Below are 16,159 nucleotides of genomic sequence, written 5' to 3' on the forward strand. Positions count from 1 at the left end.
AATGGCACTTGGTGGCTTACCTTGTGTCTGGTTTTAGATTTTCTACTGTGGAGAAGGTTTGATTTGTAATTTGAATGGACTTGTTCTTCCCACTGAATGACCCATTTTCTCTGGATATAACTTCATATTCTGAAAAGTGAAAAAGCCAACAGATACTTGTCTTTATGTTCCCGCTGATTTAATTGTTCTTGAAGCTAGTAACATAATAAAAGTCACTGTCATAAAAACGAGCAACTCAGATTGCAGTTCTGATATTCTACATTGTACATCATGTATACATTACGTGTACATTTTACACATTAGCAGTTTCCAGATGGAGATGGTCAGCAGATGATGGAAGCCCCAAAGCATTTGGGGAGTTGCTCAATGACCATCTTGGCTTTCCCTTTACCAGAGCAAGGAAGGCCTGGTAACTGTGAAGACAAGTAACGCTCCTACGGTAGCTTTGGATACTGGTAACCTGTGATTTTGTTAGGTTAGTCAGTCTACTATTGTTGGAAAGCATTGTATGAGGAGTGGTGTTTGCACAGAAGCCATGTTTCCTGCTCTATGAGGCTTTACAATATAGCTCAGGAAAAGGCCACAAAATACATCATATTGTTGCAAAAATCTCTGAGTTTAAAACCACAGCAGCAAATAACAGTTAACCAAATCACTATTTTGATCTAGAGCATTATGGGATTTTTGTACCTTCTGCTTACATAAGTTACATAAGTTTTGTATGTACTGCTTCCATATTCCCCCTTGATAATTACCCTTGTATTTGTAAAGAGAAACTATGTCTTTAAAGCCTGCATGGAGATCTGCATAAATTTCACTTAAAGGCATGTTTCTGTGAACTAATCAAAAGAGACTTTCAGAATATAATTGACAAATTTGTTAATTGGTTTTCCCTGCTGGCAGTTGGAGTTTAGTTTAATGCATGTGACAAGATTACACAGAGGATTAACAAAAAATTCAAACAAAACCCAACTAACAAAGCACAACAAAAGCCTACTCAAAATCAGCTTCATCAATAAGAGGACATACACAAGAGGTGGGCATCAGGGAAAGTGCAAAGGCTGTAAAGGAGCTGGCAAGTTCCTAGGGATTTCTGCTGTCAGCACTGAGACCAAAGGTAGAAGGTGGATACTAGAAGCAAACCTGAAACTATCGAATAACTCAGGAGACTTATAATCACCAATTGTAATTTGGGAAGGATTTTTAAAGCTATATTTAAAAAAAAAAAAAACAACACCAAAAGGAACATGACTGTTTCTGAATAATTTTTGATGACTATCCTTCCGAAAATTCAAAATTAAACTGGAAGGCAAAGGCCATTGTATCTGATACATCAGTACAGCTATTAAAGGACTAATGGCTGGTATTTAGTATTTCTTCCTCACCATTTTTATGTTTTTGTTTTGTTGTGTCCTAACTCTTTTTGTTCCCACTTCAGTTGGCTTTCTATTCCAACAGAGAGTAGAGAGGGAAAGGGGGGAGGATCCTGAATTCAATACGTCCATTTTATATCTTTTCCTCAGTTGTGAAGCGATATATACTAGAAAAAGACAGGACTAATTAAAATAGAAGTAAAATTTATTGTTAACAAAGTGGGAACTGTGTGGCTTGATGGAAAGAGACACACCAAGCCACTTGCCTCTATCTCAGTTGCAGTTTTCCCATCAATAATATCTCTTCAATAGTGTTGCTTGTGGAAATTAAATTAGGATTCTATGGCACATGCTTAGTAGTATTTTGTATGTATTTTACTCAACAAGTGTATCTATAATTATTGTTGCTTTTATTATCCTTGTGATATATTTTGAAAATAAGGTCACACAAATTTGAACGATTCCAATTGCAAAGATTCAAGTGCTGCTTAGCCACCAAAAGAACAACTTATATTACACTCCATTGGGTAATGCATGAAAACTACCACCTTCAAAAAGCATCTTTGCTTGGGATATTTCTCATCAACTGTGTGATTTTTTAATATTGCCCCAGTCCTTTAGTGCTTGAAACTCTTATTGTGCATCTTCTTTAATTTTCTTTTGACTCAAGTTTTAGAGGTTGATATAATACTATTTTTGTCCTAAAACAGTATTTCTCAAAATGGATCTAGAAGCTACCTTCACAATTAAAAAGGTATTTAGAATTTCTCTCAGAATTCAAACTTTTTGAATGAATATTTTTGGGCTTTGTAAATATATCTTTTATTTATAATGTTTTAAAGTGATAATAGCTTTTTCATAAGTCCACCATTATAAAAGTGGAATATTAACTTTGGAATGAATGTTTGGAGACACATTCTGAATATATTTCAGAAGGCAAAGGTAGCGTCTTATATATATATATCCATATTTCTTCTTTTGAAATATAGGATTTGTTTATAATTTCATTCACAGTAAAGATATAAGGAAATCTATAAAGAACTAAAACTTAAATAATTGGTCTTTCCGCCCCCCCCCCCCAAGAAGGTTTTATTGCCCTAGTCTGAGATAATTCACTGAACAGAAAAAAAGTTATGAAGATTTGGAACATCACAGTCTGATCAACAGAGCATGAAAATAGTAATGGTGATCTATTTTTAACTGTCCTGCTATTGCTACTACTGACTAACATTAACTTAACAGCTAATTTATGCTGCACATTCCAAATCTCTGTTCAATTTTATCTTTATGATAAATTGATAACAATGGGTACTATTGCAAATAAGGAAACTAAAGTTCAAAGAGACTAATTATATGAGTATACCCAAGTTGCATATCTAGAACACAGCCAGTCTGGGATTTAAATCTGTGTCAGTACACTCTTGGCATATCACAAAGCAACACCTTATAACTAACTTTAAGTTGTCCAAGGACCCAGGCTGTGGCCAATTTCTTAGGTGTACCTATTTCTACCTTAGTATAGAAGGGACGTGTAGAAGCAACTGAATTTGTATGTATTTACTAGAGGTGAATACATGCCTGTCAGTTTAAAGGTCGATTATTGACACAAGATAACTCATGGAATAAAGAATGTATTCCACTCTCTGTTATCTTTCTCCACCCTCTCTTATAAAACCATTTTCAGTGGCATGCGAATTAATCTCTGTGTTATCTGAGCTGCTGATTTATAAAAGATTGCATTTAAAATCAGGTAGTATTAATGAACAATTTAAAAATAAACAGAAATGGAAAAAATAGAATAGACTATAAGGGCATATGGTCTAACATTTAAGTACAAACTAGGTGAGTAATGGTTAAATATGGACTTATTTCTACTTAGAAAATATAGCTAAAGAGATGCGGTCCTAAGCCATGAAAATTGGTATTATAAATCCATGATCTTGTGAAAAATCTCAAGCAGTCCATTAACATTTGGTAACAATGTTACAAAAGTGATTGGTTGAATGGATAAAGTATACCATGTTCATGATTCTTTGAGATTATGAGTTTATATAATTTTTTTAAATGTTACATATTGAATCAGAAAGGAAAATCATTCTGCATTAAAAAAGTTAAATCAGATATAATTGACATACATGAGTGAATATGTATTAGATTATCAGGTTACTAGATATTAGGTTAACCAATTCCAACTGGACGTCTCATATCTTTAAGGCAAATGAAATTTTACAGTTCATTTGGTTTTTGTGAGAACTAAGCCTCAGACTATCACAGGAACTCCTAATTAGTGTAGTATATGAACTGAGAGTTTTGAACTTTTTAATACATGTAGATAATCAATACAAAGAGATTGATTGATTTTTAGATATTGATTTAGATTTTTAGATATTGGATATTTTTAGATACTAATTTCACGCCTACTGGCAAAAAGAAGCAGGGCGAGGCAAATCCCCAGGAACCATGGGCTGATTCGTTCTGAAAATAAAGGTAAACTTTGCGTGAGAAAAATAATTGATGAAATATGGTTTAAAAAAACCAGCTAAGCAAAAATAAGCTGCTTACACTGGAAGTTGCCAAGACCAGATGGTTCTGTCAGAGGAGACATAGCAGCTGTGTTCCCCTTTAGTCGGAGGAGACTTTTTAGGCAGACCCTCATCTCCCACTTGCCCCGTGTACTGCTCTCTACCTCTGACAGCTTTGTAGTGGGTCCCTCTATTGCCTGTCTGCTCACCCCAGGCACATGGCAGGGACCCCCATTACTCAGGCTACTTGCTATATATCCTCTGATTCACGTCATTAGTCTTTCCCCCTTTCCCGCTAGTGTAATTGCCCTGGTCACTATGGAGAATTAAACTCTCATGTAACAAAGTCAAAGAATGACTCAGGATTTCTTATTTTCACAGTCATTTTTAGAGGAATTGGGTGGGAAATAGCAGAGTCAAAATTTCCTGAGGTGAGCAGAAAATTGACCAGGGAGAGATTTTAAAACATGACCCCTAAAATGATTGAAATAACTTTTAGCCTACTTGAGAGTCCTAGGTCAATCTAGAAATTGGGTTGCTGAATGGAAAACTGGTTTAAATATCATCAGCAGTGGCAACTTCTCACATACCGTCTGTATTTTTTTGGTAATGAAAAGACTAGATGTATCTTCCCTTCATGAAAAATAAGTTCTAAGAGGAGATGAAAAGATGTAATTTAAAGAGGTCTCCTAAATTAACAGGTTGCGCTTAACCAGGACAAAGACCATGTTTTTCCCATCAGATGACACTTCTGACAAGAATGTGTCATCAGGGCAGCAGTACTCTGTTGGGACTTGCTCCTCCTGAAAGATTCCTCATCGGTCAGAGTTTGACTCAAAGTCCCACTGTCCCAATGCATTGCATTATCAAAGCTTCCCACCATAGTAACATCCTCTTACCAGTGACAGTGTCATTTAGTGGCTTCTCCCAGTCCAAGATGACAAATGAGGGACACCCTTCCACGGTGACCACAGTGAGGTTGGAAGGTGGGTTTTGCGGTGGACTGGTGGCATTCCCCTCTAAAGCCTCTTCTTTGGGGAACCGTTTGACGGAGTCCGTGATGGAGCAGGGCCTGTTGTCAGGCTTTTGGATGTATCGCACATGAGGACCTGAGAGAGAGAACACTCTGACATTTAGCATTTTTGAACTTGTAAAGAAGAGGGAGGTAAATTCTTAGATACAAGTATCTGTTTGAGAACTTTCGGTCTCATATTACAAGCAGATGGATGAAAGCAGGGATGTGGATGGTTCAGTCTACTGTCTCTGGAATACACAATAGGGACTTTTTTGTTGATTTACTTTCATAAGTAGGTATATGAGTTATGGCAATTAGGTTCGCAAACTTGTTGCAATGATGTTGCTAACCTTTTTTGATATCAGAGGGATTACTCATTATGAATTTGTACCAGCTGGACAAACAGTTAACCAAGTTTACTATTTGGAAGTGCTGAAAAGGCTGCGTGAAAAAAATGAGATGAAAACAACTGGAACTTTTCGCCAACAATGCATGGCTCTTGCATCACGACAATGCACCAGCTCACACGGCACTGTCTGTGAGGGAGTTTTTAGCCAGTAAACAAATAACTGTATTGGAACACCCTCCCTACTCACCTGATCTGGCCCCCACTGACTTCTTTTTTTATCTGAAGATAAAGGAAATATTGAAAGGAAGACATTTTGATGACATTCAGGACATCAAGGGTAATCGACAACAGCTCTGATGGCCATTCCAGGAAAAAAGTTCCAAAATTGCTTTGAAGGGTGGACTAGACACTGGCATCAGTGCATAGCTTCCCAAGGAGAGCACTTCGAAGGTGACCTTAGTGATACTCAGCAATGAGGTATGTAGCACTTTTTCTAGGATGAGTTCACAAACTTAAATGTCTGACCTCGTATCTTAGGCTAATATCCAAAAGTAATTTGTTCCCCCTGAGCATAGTTTAAACCTCATAATTTGTGGGGCATTGGAAAGAGTACTCAAAGGTCTTGCTTCAGTAGTGGGCAATAATTAGCCCTGCACTAAATACAGTTCTCATCTCTCCTAATAAATCTTAAAAGCTAGACTCAAAAGGATGAAGTAGTTTCAAGTAATTTAACTGCACCCCAGGACAAAATTCAAAACTATTTTAGGAACAAAAAACATATTCAACAGCCAAGAAGATGAAATTAACAGGGAAATATTACTCTAATGAGGAGAAAAGTAAATCATTTGAAACAACTTAGAACTTGCATAGATTTTAGCATCATTAGACAAAAAACAATAAAGCAGTTATCACTATAATCTATGTGGTCAAAAGTTAAGACATGAAAGATATAAAAAAGACCCAAATCAAATCTCTAGAGATGAAAACTAAAATGTGTAAGATATAAAGTACACTGGATAAAATTAACACAGGTATGATATTGCAAAACAAGATTGGTGAACTTAAAGACATTAATAAAAACTACCCAAAATACAAATGGCTATAAAAAAATAATTAAAAATATAAAGAGTATTAATGAGCTTTGGAACAACTCCAGGCAGTATAATATACATATAATTTTAGTATCTGAGTAGAAAAGGGGGCAAAAAAATTTTGAAGAAATAATGGCCAAAATTTTTTCAAATTTCATAAAAACCTCTGTATAACATAATAAATGACCCCACTTTAAAATGGAGTCAGAGCTGCGATCCCAGAGCAACTGGTTTGCATGGCTTATGCTTCAAACCTTTGGAACGTCAAAATGGTGCAAAATAACCTTTGGACTGGGCCTAAAGTAACATTGTGTCCCAAAGAACTCTGCAAGGATAACAAGAAAGCAGATAGTATGGCTGGCTACCAGTCTGATGACTATGGAACTGAAAATTAAAAACATTGTTTAGAATTAGTGTCACTATGTTAGCTTATGTGCACCTATAGAAATTCCATCTTTCTATTGATGTAAATGTTCCCTTTCCCTTTCTCATAAATACCCCTTTCCTTTGTCTCCTGTTCTGAACACTTTGGGTTTCTGCCTGAATCAGTGCTTCCCGAGTAGCTACCTTTTTTTTTTTTTTTTTTTTAATCTCAAATATATCCTTGTGCCTCTCATTTTGGCTTTTTATTTTTAGGTTAACACCCAAAACGCCACAAATTCAAAAGGCTCAAAGAAAAAGCTTCGATTTTTAAGCACAACAAACATGAAGAAACTATACCAATCATAATCAAGTTTCTCAAAACCAGGATAAAATCTTTAAAGGAGGCAGAGAAGAAAAGACACATACATTATATATAGAACAACAAAGATAAAAATCGTGGAAGATTTCTCTTTGGAAAGAATACAAGTGAGAAGGCAGTGCAGCAATGTCTTTAAATACTGATAGGAAAAAAAACTAGAATTCTATAACTAGTGAAAATATGTTTTTAAAAAAACAAAATATTTTTTAGACATTCAAAAGCTAAAAGGATTCATGACCAGGGGACCCACAAGGAAAATTAATAGGCAGAAGGAAAATGATAATTAATAGCCAGATAGAAATATGGATCCACACCAAGGGATAAAGAACAGTGGAAATAGTAAACACAGGTAAATATACATAATATTTTCTTTATTTAATTCTCTCTAAAAGATAATTTACTGTTTAAACAAAAATAATTGTTTTTGTTTATATAACATGTAAAAGTAGAATGCATAACAATAGCCCAAAGGCCCAGAAGAGCGAAAAGCTGCTATAGTACTAATGTACGTTTCTTGCGCTGTTTGTGAAGTTGTAGAATATCACCAGAAGGAAAGCTTGTGGTAAGTTAAAGATGTATACTATAAACTACAGAACAACCACTAAAATAACAAAACAAAGAGTTATAACTAATAAGACAACAAAAAAGATAAAAATGGAATCATAAAAATAATCTAAAAGAAGGCTGAAAAAAGAGGAAAAGAGTATAAATGGGAAAAATAGAAAACAAATAGCAAGATGATGATAGGTGAATAGCAGGAATGAGAGATGTGACTCACTACAGATTCTGCAGATATTAAAATGATAACAAGAAAATATTATGAACAATTTTATGCCAAAATATTGGAAAACTTAGATGAAGTGGATGAATAACTTGAAAGACAAAAAATCACCAAAGCTCACCAGGGGAGAAAAAAATATTCTGAATAGCTCTATACCTATTTTAAAAACTTAATTATACATAAAATCCTTTTTGTAAAAAGAAGGTGAGGCTCAGATGCCTCACTGGTAAATACTACTAAACATTTAGGGAAAAGAGATATCAATTCTATACTCTTCCAGGAAATTGAAGAGGAGAGTTCATCATTATTATGATACAAAAACTTAACCTAGACATTACAAGAAAATTACAGACCAATAGCCCTTATTGAATACAATTTCAAACAAATTATTAGAAAATTAAAGCCAACAATATATTAAAATGAAAATACATTATGACCAGATAGAATTTTTCCCTGGAATACAAAGTTAGTTTAAAACTCAAAAACAATTACTTCATGATATTAACAAATTGAAAAAGAAAAACCATATAATCATCTCAATAGAGACAGAAAAATCATTATACAGAATCTTGCATTCATTTTTGATAACAATTCTCACCAAAGAAGGAATAGAAGGGAACATTCTCAACCCAATAAAGGGCATCTATGACAAACCTACAGGTAACACCATACTTAATGGTGAAAGACTAAATGTTTTTCCCATATGATCAGAAACAAGGAAAGAATGTCTGTGCTCACTATTTCTATTTAATATTTTATTGGAGGCTCTAGTCAGTACAATAAGGAAAGAAAAACGCCACCCAAGTTGGAAAGGAAGAAGTAAAACTTTAATCTCAGATGACATAATTCTATATATAGAAATCCAAAGGATCTACAAAAAAGCTACTGAGCTTTTCTGAAGCTGCAGGATACGAAATCACTGTATAAAAATCAATTGTTTTTCTATATATTAGAAATGAACAATTGAAAATTGAAGTAAAAAATACTTTTATGATTTCATATAAACTGAAAACTAGAAAACATTGGTGAGGAAAATTGAAGACCTAAATAAATGGTGAGATATACAATGTTCATAGGTAGGAAGAGTCAATATTGTACAGCTGTCAATTTTTTCCAATTGATCTATAGATTCAACACCATTCTAATAAAAATCGAAGCAAGCAGGCTATTTTTTTTTAGACATTTATAAGTTGATTCTAAAATTCAGATAGAAATCCAAAGGACCCAGAATCACCAAAACAACTTTGAAAAATAAAAACAATGTTAGAGAATTAACACAACCTGATTACACCACTTATTATAAAACCAAGTAATCCAGACACTGGTATTTATATAAACGTAAGTAGATCAATGGAACAGAGTAGAGAACTCCCAGTCTCTCTCTCTCTCTCTCTCTCTCTCTCTCTCTCTCTCTCTCTCTCTCTCTCTCTCTCTCTCTCCCACACACACACACACATTTGATTTTTGACAAAAGTAGAATGAAATTCAGTGGAGAAAGAATAGTTTTTTTCAACAAATGATGCTAAAACATCATTAGATATCCATAAGCAAGAAAATTAGCTCGCTTGTTCCTTGTATCACATACAAAATTTGATTCAAGACGGATCAAAGACCTAGAAATAAAAGTAGAAAAATTCTAGAAGGAAATGGAGGAGGTCTTATGATCTCTGATTAGTCCATGATTTCTTAAATACAACACCTAAAATACAGTCTATAAAGAGCCAAAATGATAAACGACACTTCATTAAAATTAAAAAGAAAAGCCACACACACTGGGAGAGAATGCTGCAAAGCATGTATCTAAAAAAGTTCTCCTACCCAGAAAATATGAAGACTCTTCAACTCAACAATAAGAAAATAAGCAAATCCATAAGAAAAACTGGACAAAAATTTTGAACAGACACCCCATAAAAGATATACAGATAGCAAATAAGGACATGAAAAGATGTTAAAAATTCTTGGTTATTAGGGATATGCAAAGTAAAATCACAATCAGATACTGCTATATACGTATTAAAGTATAAAAATTAAGAAGTTGAAATTAAAGTTGAAATTAAGAAGACTGGCCATACCAAGTGTTGGCAAAGACGTGGAGAAACCGGACTCTCATATGCTGTTTTCAACTACTGTGGAAAACAGTTTGGTAGTTTCTTAAAATGTTAACTATACACTTGCATATAATCTATACATTTCCCTTACAGGCATTTGTCCAAAAGGAATGAAAGCATATGTCTATACAACAACTTGTACATGAATAGTTGTAGCAGCTTTACAGGTAATGTAAAAAATATTAGAGACAACCCAAATGTCATGAACAGGTTTTATAAATAAATTATTATATATCCATCCAATAGAATACTAATCAGTAATAGAAAAATGAATGGACTATTAAGCCATGCTACAACCTGGATGAATCTCCAAGTAATTGTGATTCGTAAAAGAAACCAGTAAAGAGTTCACACTTTTGTATAAAATTTCACAAAATGCATACTGGTTTACAGTATAGCAGGTCTGTGGTTACCCGGGGACTAGAGGTTGGGTGGGAGGAGTGAGAGGAAGGGATTATAACTTTTGGAGGTGGTGCCCGATTCATTATCTTGATCACAACGATGGTTTCATGAGTGTACACATACGTTAAAATTTTTCAAGTTTAATACTTCAGAACAAAATATCACAAAAAGAAATACTGGGCTCTATATCATATTACATCTCTTCTACTGAGTTAGACTAGATTACTGTTCAAAAATATTCTCTATATCCAATTCTTGATTTGAGCTTGGCTATATGACTTTTTTTTTGGCCAATGGATATTGGCAGGTATAACACAAGAAGGAGCTTAAAATGTGGTTGTGTTTTTGGAGTCCCCTTCTCTTGACTTTGCCTAGTCATGGGAAGGACTTCCCTGGGGTCACTCTTAGTTTTTCATCCTGGATAACAGAATTAGCAGGTAAGGAGCAGACCTGGCCCCAGTCCTCAAGAGGCCAAGCTGTATCTGCTGCTAGTAGCAGAACCACCCAGCCATCGACCTCCTAGATCAGCTGACCCCCATGTTCGTTAATATCATGAAGGTGACTTGTACACACGAGAAGTAAATCCTTCTTATAGTACATTATAGTATATTATAGATTATATTACACTATAATCCTCATTATAGTATAGTTGTTTGTTACACAATAACAGCTGAGTGATACACCCACTGAAAAATTGAGATACACCCCTTGTCAAAATTGAGATTTGGAGCCAATCATACATACCTTTGAATCTGGGCTTCCCAAGAGGATCAGTTTCTCTTGTTGGACTTGAGCTAAAGTCAGTTATATTACCTGAAAATGGAATATAATAAATAATTTTGGCAAAAGATAAAGTTTCACAATACAATAAAAAGTAGTAAAGACTACATATTTAATATGCCTCCTAGTCAGTTGCTGGCAACTTTGATTTCTATTATTATTATTATTATTATTATTATTATTGTTCATGTTATCCACAATAAAAGGCCTTTGTGTCCTGCTGCAGGTACTTTAGAGTGTAACAATGATTTAAGGATGACAACCAAGTAGCTAATACTCACTAATAAATTAAGGTATGTGTAATTAGTAATGACGTGATTTAGTAAGAAGCATTGGGTAATCCAGATCTTTTCACAAAGAATTTTCTAAAAACGTGTGCACTTTCCCCTGTCTGTGAAATGAAGGAGCATATTCTATACCAAAGCATTAAAAATAAGTATCATTTAAAAATACTCATATTTATGATATTAATCATAAAATTGAGTAAAATAGATGATCCAGAACTAAGACTCTTCCCCCATGAGTTTGAAATCTGTTAGTACTTTGTAGCTAAGCCTCCAGCGGGCAGTGACTGACATACTAACCAAGATCTTCTCCTGAGGCAGGAGCTGTTGGTTGCTTTTTATCTATCTCTGTTCTCTCAGAGGGAGCTCCAGTAGGTCTGAGTGTTGCCCTCAAGGGTGGGGAGGTTACTCGGCCGGAGGAAATGATTCCTGTAATGGAGAGTTCATACAAAGTAGTCAGGCCTTCTAGGAGCACTGCCAAGTGCCCCATTTATTTATCCAATAAATATTTATTAAGCACTTACCATTAGCTTGGCACTATATGCCAGCCTTGGAGAGAAAACTAGACCTGGTGTCCTTGATGGAGATAGAGGTGTGAGCCAATATATTGAAGCATTATAGATATTGTGAAAGAACTGAATAAGGTCACAGAAAGGGGAGGGAGCAGTAATGTCTGCGGGGACAGATGAAGGGTTTGGGATGGGGGAAGGTAGCAATGTCTTTACAGAGGATGTGCCAATGAAGAAGATAAGTGATCAGTAGGTGGGTACGAGAGCTGTATGCTGGTCAGAGGTTGCCAGAAGAACCAAGTCGGGGAAATATGAAACCATTTGGAGTGTTTAATTTGAAAGGGTGAGAGCCGAGTGCTCTGGGTGCAGTGAGAACTGAGAGTAGAGGGTGGGGAAGGACGGGTCATAAGGAACCTTCCATGCCGTGGATTTGGACATTATTTTTAGGCAACAAGGACCCAATGGAAGATTTTCAATAGGGAAGTAACAAGGTCAGACGAGAAGAGGGTGGATGGTTAGGGTGCAAGGCTGGAGGCTGAGAGAGAAGCCAGGAGACACAGCAATTGTGCAGGCGAGGGCTGTATCACTGTGAACTACAGCAAAAGCAGTGAGGCTGAATGGAAGGAGTCTGACCTGGGAGAGGTCAAGGAGATGTCATGGCCTGACTTAGAGATTAATTGGTATGGCTAAAGAAGAAGAACAAGATTTCTAAGATAACATCTGTGATTCTGGCCTAGCAGACAGAACAGTGGGGCCCAGAGATGCCATATTCCAGTGTCTCCTCCACTAAAAACACTAACAGGTCTCCAAAACTGGATCCATCCCAAGGTTCGGGCAAGTCTGGGTGTCTAGAGTACAATGGGTGCAAGATGGGATTTTATAGTTCTGGGAAAAGGACTCGTTCTCAGACAATAAAGAGTCAAGGGGAACAAGACTGACCCACAGACCATGGGCCAGCATGAAATCATGGATGAGTTCACTCAGACGGGCTTCTGGTCCAACCCCTGCAGACTCGTGCTCCTGGTCGTGGTGGGAGAGGGCCACAACGGGAGGGTGAGCAAACACCAAGAGAAGCTGCACAGCAGCCCGCAGGAGAATTTTAAAGTTGGCAGAGCCAGCAGGAAACGCTGGCATAGCACTTTCACCCTGGCAAGGAGAGGGAGACTCAGAGGTCTCCGTAGATCTGGACACAGGGGACAATAGAGGATGCCACATGGTCGCCCAAGACAGTGCTCACAGGCACACTCCGGCCAGACCCTGATTCCTGAATTCAGGACACACATTCTGTCATGGGTATCGGACCCAAACTGTGCAACTGCTCTTGTTTGTATTTAGCTCCCCGATGCAGCCATTTCCTTCGAGTTAGAGGTGGAGAGCAAGACTGGGAGGTGGGGGATTAGGGTTAATCTCACAGGTGGAATGTGTTTATGGTTCTGTTCTTCAGCTGGGCATGCTGTACCAGAGCTATAGTTACTGATGGGAGAGAACAGGGGTTTATGTGGCAGGAACCAAGGCCATGGATCTGCTGCTGAAAACACAGCATTAGAGGGAAGCCTTGTGTGTGGAGACCCTGAGTTTTTCATGGGAGACACTTAGGCATCACTTTCAGTCTGCGACTCATCCAATTGGACTCCAGGTTTTAACTAATGAGGAAAACCAGGTATCCTCAGTGGGGCTATGTCCCTGGGCCTTGACTCAGGGAGGTACCAGAAGCACCGGTGAGAGGCTGAGTCCTCCTTCCTGACCTAAAACAATCTAGACTTCAACCCGCATGTGCTGCATCTCCACCGCCATGCCCCTCTTTGATCCTATAAAAAGTGTGACACCCATTTCCTTTCACATAAACTCTTACCACTTTCATTTATCACAGCTGTCTTTAACATTTTAATCCTGATTCTACCTAGAAGATATTTAGGAGGTAGAGATGGTGGCGAGAGGGAGGAAAGATGGGGAACATGCTGTGATTAGCTGGTAAGTCCAGTGGGAGAGCCCTTAAGAGAAATGAGGTAAAGCTTTGCTCTGGACTGGGGTCAATTTTCATTGATTCTTAATTTCACTCATTGATTCACTCATTTATTACTTATCAAATATCGTCTATGTGCCAAGTACCGGATTTGGTTCTGGGAATTCAGAGAAAATGGACCAAAGTTTCCATCATCACAGAGACTGGTAGAGAAGACTAAGATGCTAACAAACAAGCATAAAGCAATTTGCTCTTGGCTTTGACAGGTTTGTATCAAGAACCAATAGAACAGAGAAGCAATGCTAAGACTACTTTGAGGAGCTAGAGAAGGCTTCTTCAAGAAAAGGGTGAAGTATGAGTATCCCAGGTGACCAGGAGGGGTCATTCTCGCAGGAGACAACACACGCCAAGGCACAGAGGTGAGAGGCAGCTTGACTTCTAAAATATATTCCTGCGTTGTTGCACAGCCTAGAGCTGCTAATGTTTTAGTCCCTACTCTTTCCCCTACTAATAATACTGCCAGCGTGAAGGCCGGTGGGCAGGGGAGCTTTCAATGAGATGTATAGGATTTCATTTCAGAAGACAGAATGATAAACTGATGACAAGGCGTCACATTTTCCATTACCCCTGGTGGGTTGGCAACGTACCATATCTTGTCCGAAATAAAATCTACTTCTTGAAGGGCCTGAGTTAGCTTCTGTCTCGGCTCCAACATCTAAGAAGCACACTGGCCTACATGCTTTTTTTTCAGTCTACCCAATGAGAATCAGGACAGGATTCAGTGATTTACAGTGTCTGGTCTTCAGGGACCATGCAAATATGTGTCCCACACATCAAGGGCTTGTCCATTCCCTGAACGAGTACACCAAGAAGGGCTTGTAAAAACAAAATCAGGGAGGGATAAGGAATGTATAGGACTGACGTACCTGCACTTCCTGGCTTTCCAGTGACGTTATTTGGTGGCAGTGGTTTTCTTCGGGGGGGTATAGGTCTAGGTGGCAGGGGTGGGCGGCGAGTGCCTGGGATTATAGCTAAGAGATTGTATTACAGATAAAGCTGTCATAAGCATTCACTCTATACAAATCACAAGTTTTTTAAAAATAACACATTTGGTAATTAGTAGTTGGATGACAGAAAATACTTTTTGAAAAAGTGCTTGAGTAGTATTTTTTAATATTCTTCTAAATTAATGTTCGTAATGTACCCCGGGATAATGAATCACATTAGTCTATGGAAAAGTATCTTCTAATTATAGATAAAAATATACAGGCATATTTGCCTTTTGAAAGGCATATAGATGCATAGAATTTAACATCTTTAGTTTCCCATACAGGCTCAACAGTAGCATTTCTGAGCTTCCTTATCTCTAATTGCCTTTGATTTTGAGACTACAATTCTTACACCTATATAGCTTCAAGTTATTAAAGCACATAATTTCTCCTTTAGTGGGTGATCCACCACTTCCCCCAACTCTATTATGTAATTATAATTAAACAAACACATTCAGAACTTAAATTATTACAACAAAGAAGCCCTGAAAACAGAAGCTGGAACCCTATGCCTACAGGGAGCAGAGTCACTGTAAAGGATTGTGTACTGTACCGGGCCACCTGCCAGAGGTGTGTAAGTGGGAGCCAATTTAACTCCCACTCTGCTCATCTGCCTACACGCTCTGGTGCAAGGCTGCCACCCCAGTGTAAGGGCACACTTTTCTAAATGGTTTGCCTAAAGGGCAAAGGGAAGTGGTATCATTTATAAATTGCACAAGGTATCTAGTTTGCACAAAGGCTGTCAAGGCTAGACGTGCCTGCAGCAGTCGAACTTAATCCTGTAGGATAGCTTAAAAATTCTTCTCTTTGCATGATAAACACTGGCTTAAAAATCTTTAAGCACAGACAATCTTTGACTATCCAGGAAAATGACTTGTGGTTTTAAGTGCTTCTTAGGATACCAGGAGGTAGGTACGTGCAAGTGCATACATGTCTGTGGAGGGGAAGTGGTACCGATGGATCTGTAGACCAGATGTTAATACACCAGAGTAGGTTTCACTGTATCCTTTCAAAATGCAGAGTTCTTATTCAATGCAAAGATATTCCAAGTCACCAACTACATAATTTTGGCTTAAAATAGAGAGCATAGTCTTAACCTAGAAGTACAAATCCTGTCAGTCAAAAGGATATTGTAATACATTACAGAAGAGCAAAACTTGAACATGAGATGAAACTAGAGCCCACAGTGAC

The 16,159-nt window shown here is 37.2% G+C and overlaps 1 protein-coding gene across 1 annotated transcript in view; it reads right to left on the bottom strand.

Moving 5' to 3' along the window:
* The window catches only part of ABI3BP (ABI family member 3 binding protein), a 244,157-nt gene that overhangs the window by 25,142 nt on the left and 202,856 nt on the right, over nt 1-16,159 (bottom strand). Inside the window, exons 55-59 of the mRNA XM_081073688.1 lie at nt 14,846-14,950; nt 11,748-11,876; nt 11,128-11,196; nt 4,795-5,004; nt 21-129 (exon numbers count right to left, since the gene is read on the bottom strand). Coding sequence (XP_080929814.1) covers nt 21-129; nt 4,795-5,004; nt 11,128-11,196; nt 11,748-11,876; nt 14,846-14,950 — 622 coding nt within the window. The remainder of the gene's footprint in view (nt 1-20; nt 130-4,794; nt 5,005-11,127; nt 11,197-11,747; nt 11,877-14,845; nt 14,951-16,159) is intronic.

This window comes from Rhinolophus hipposideros, assembly GCF_964194185.1.
Source record: "Rhinolophus hipposideros genome assembly, chromosome: 2".
Classification (NCBI taxonomy): domain Eukaryota; kingdom Metazoa; phylum Chordata; class Mammalia; order Chiroptera; family Rhinolophidae; genus Rhinolophus; species Rhinolophus hipposideros.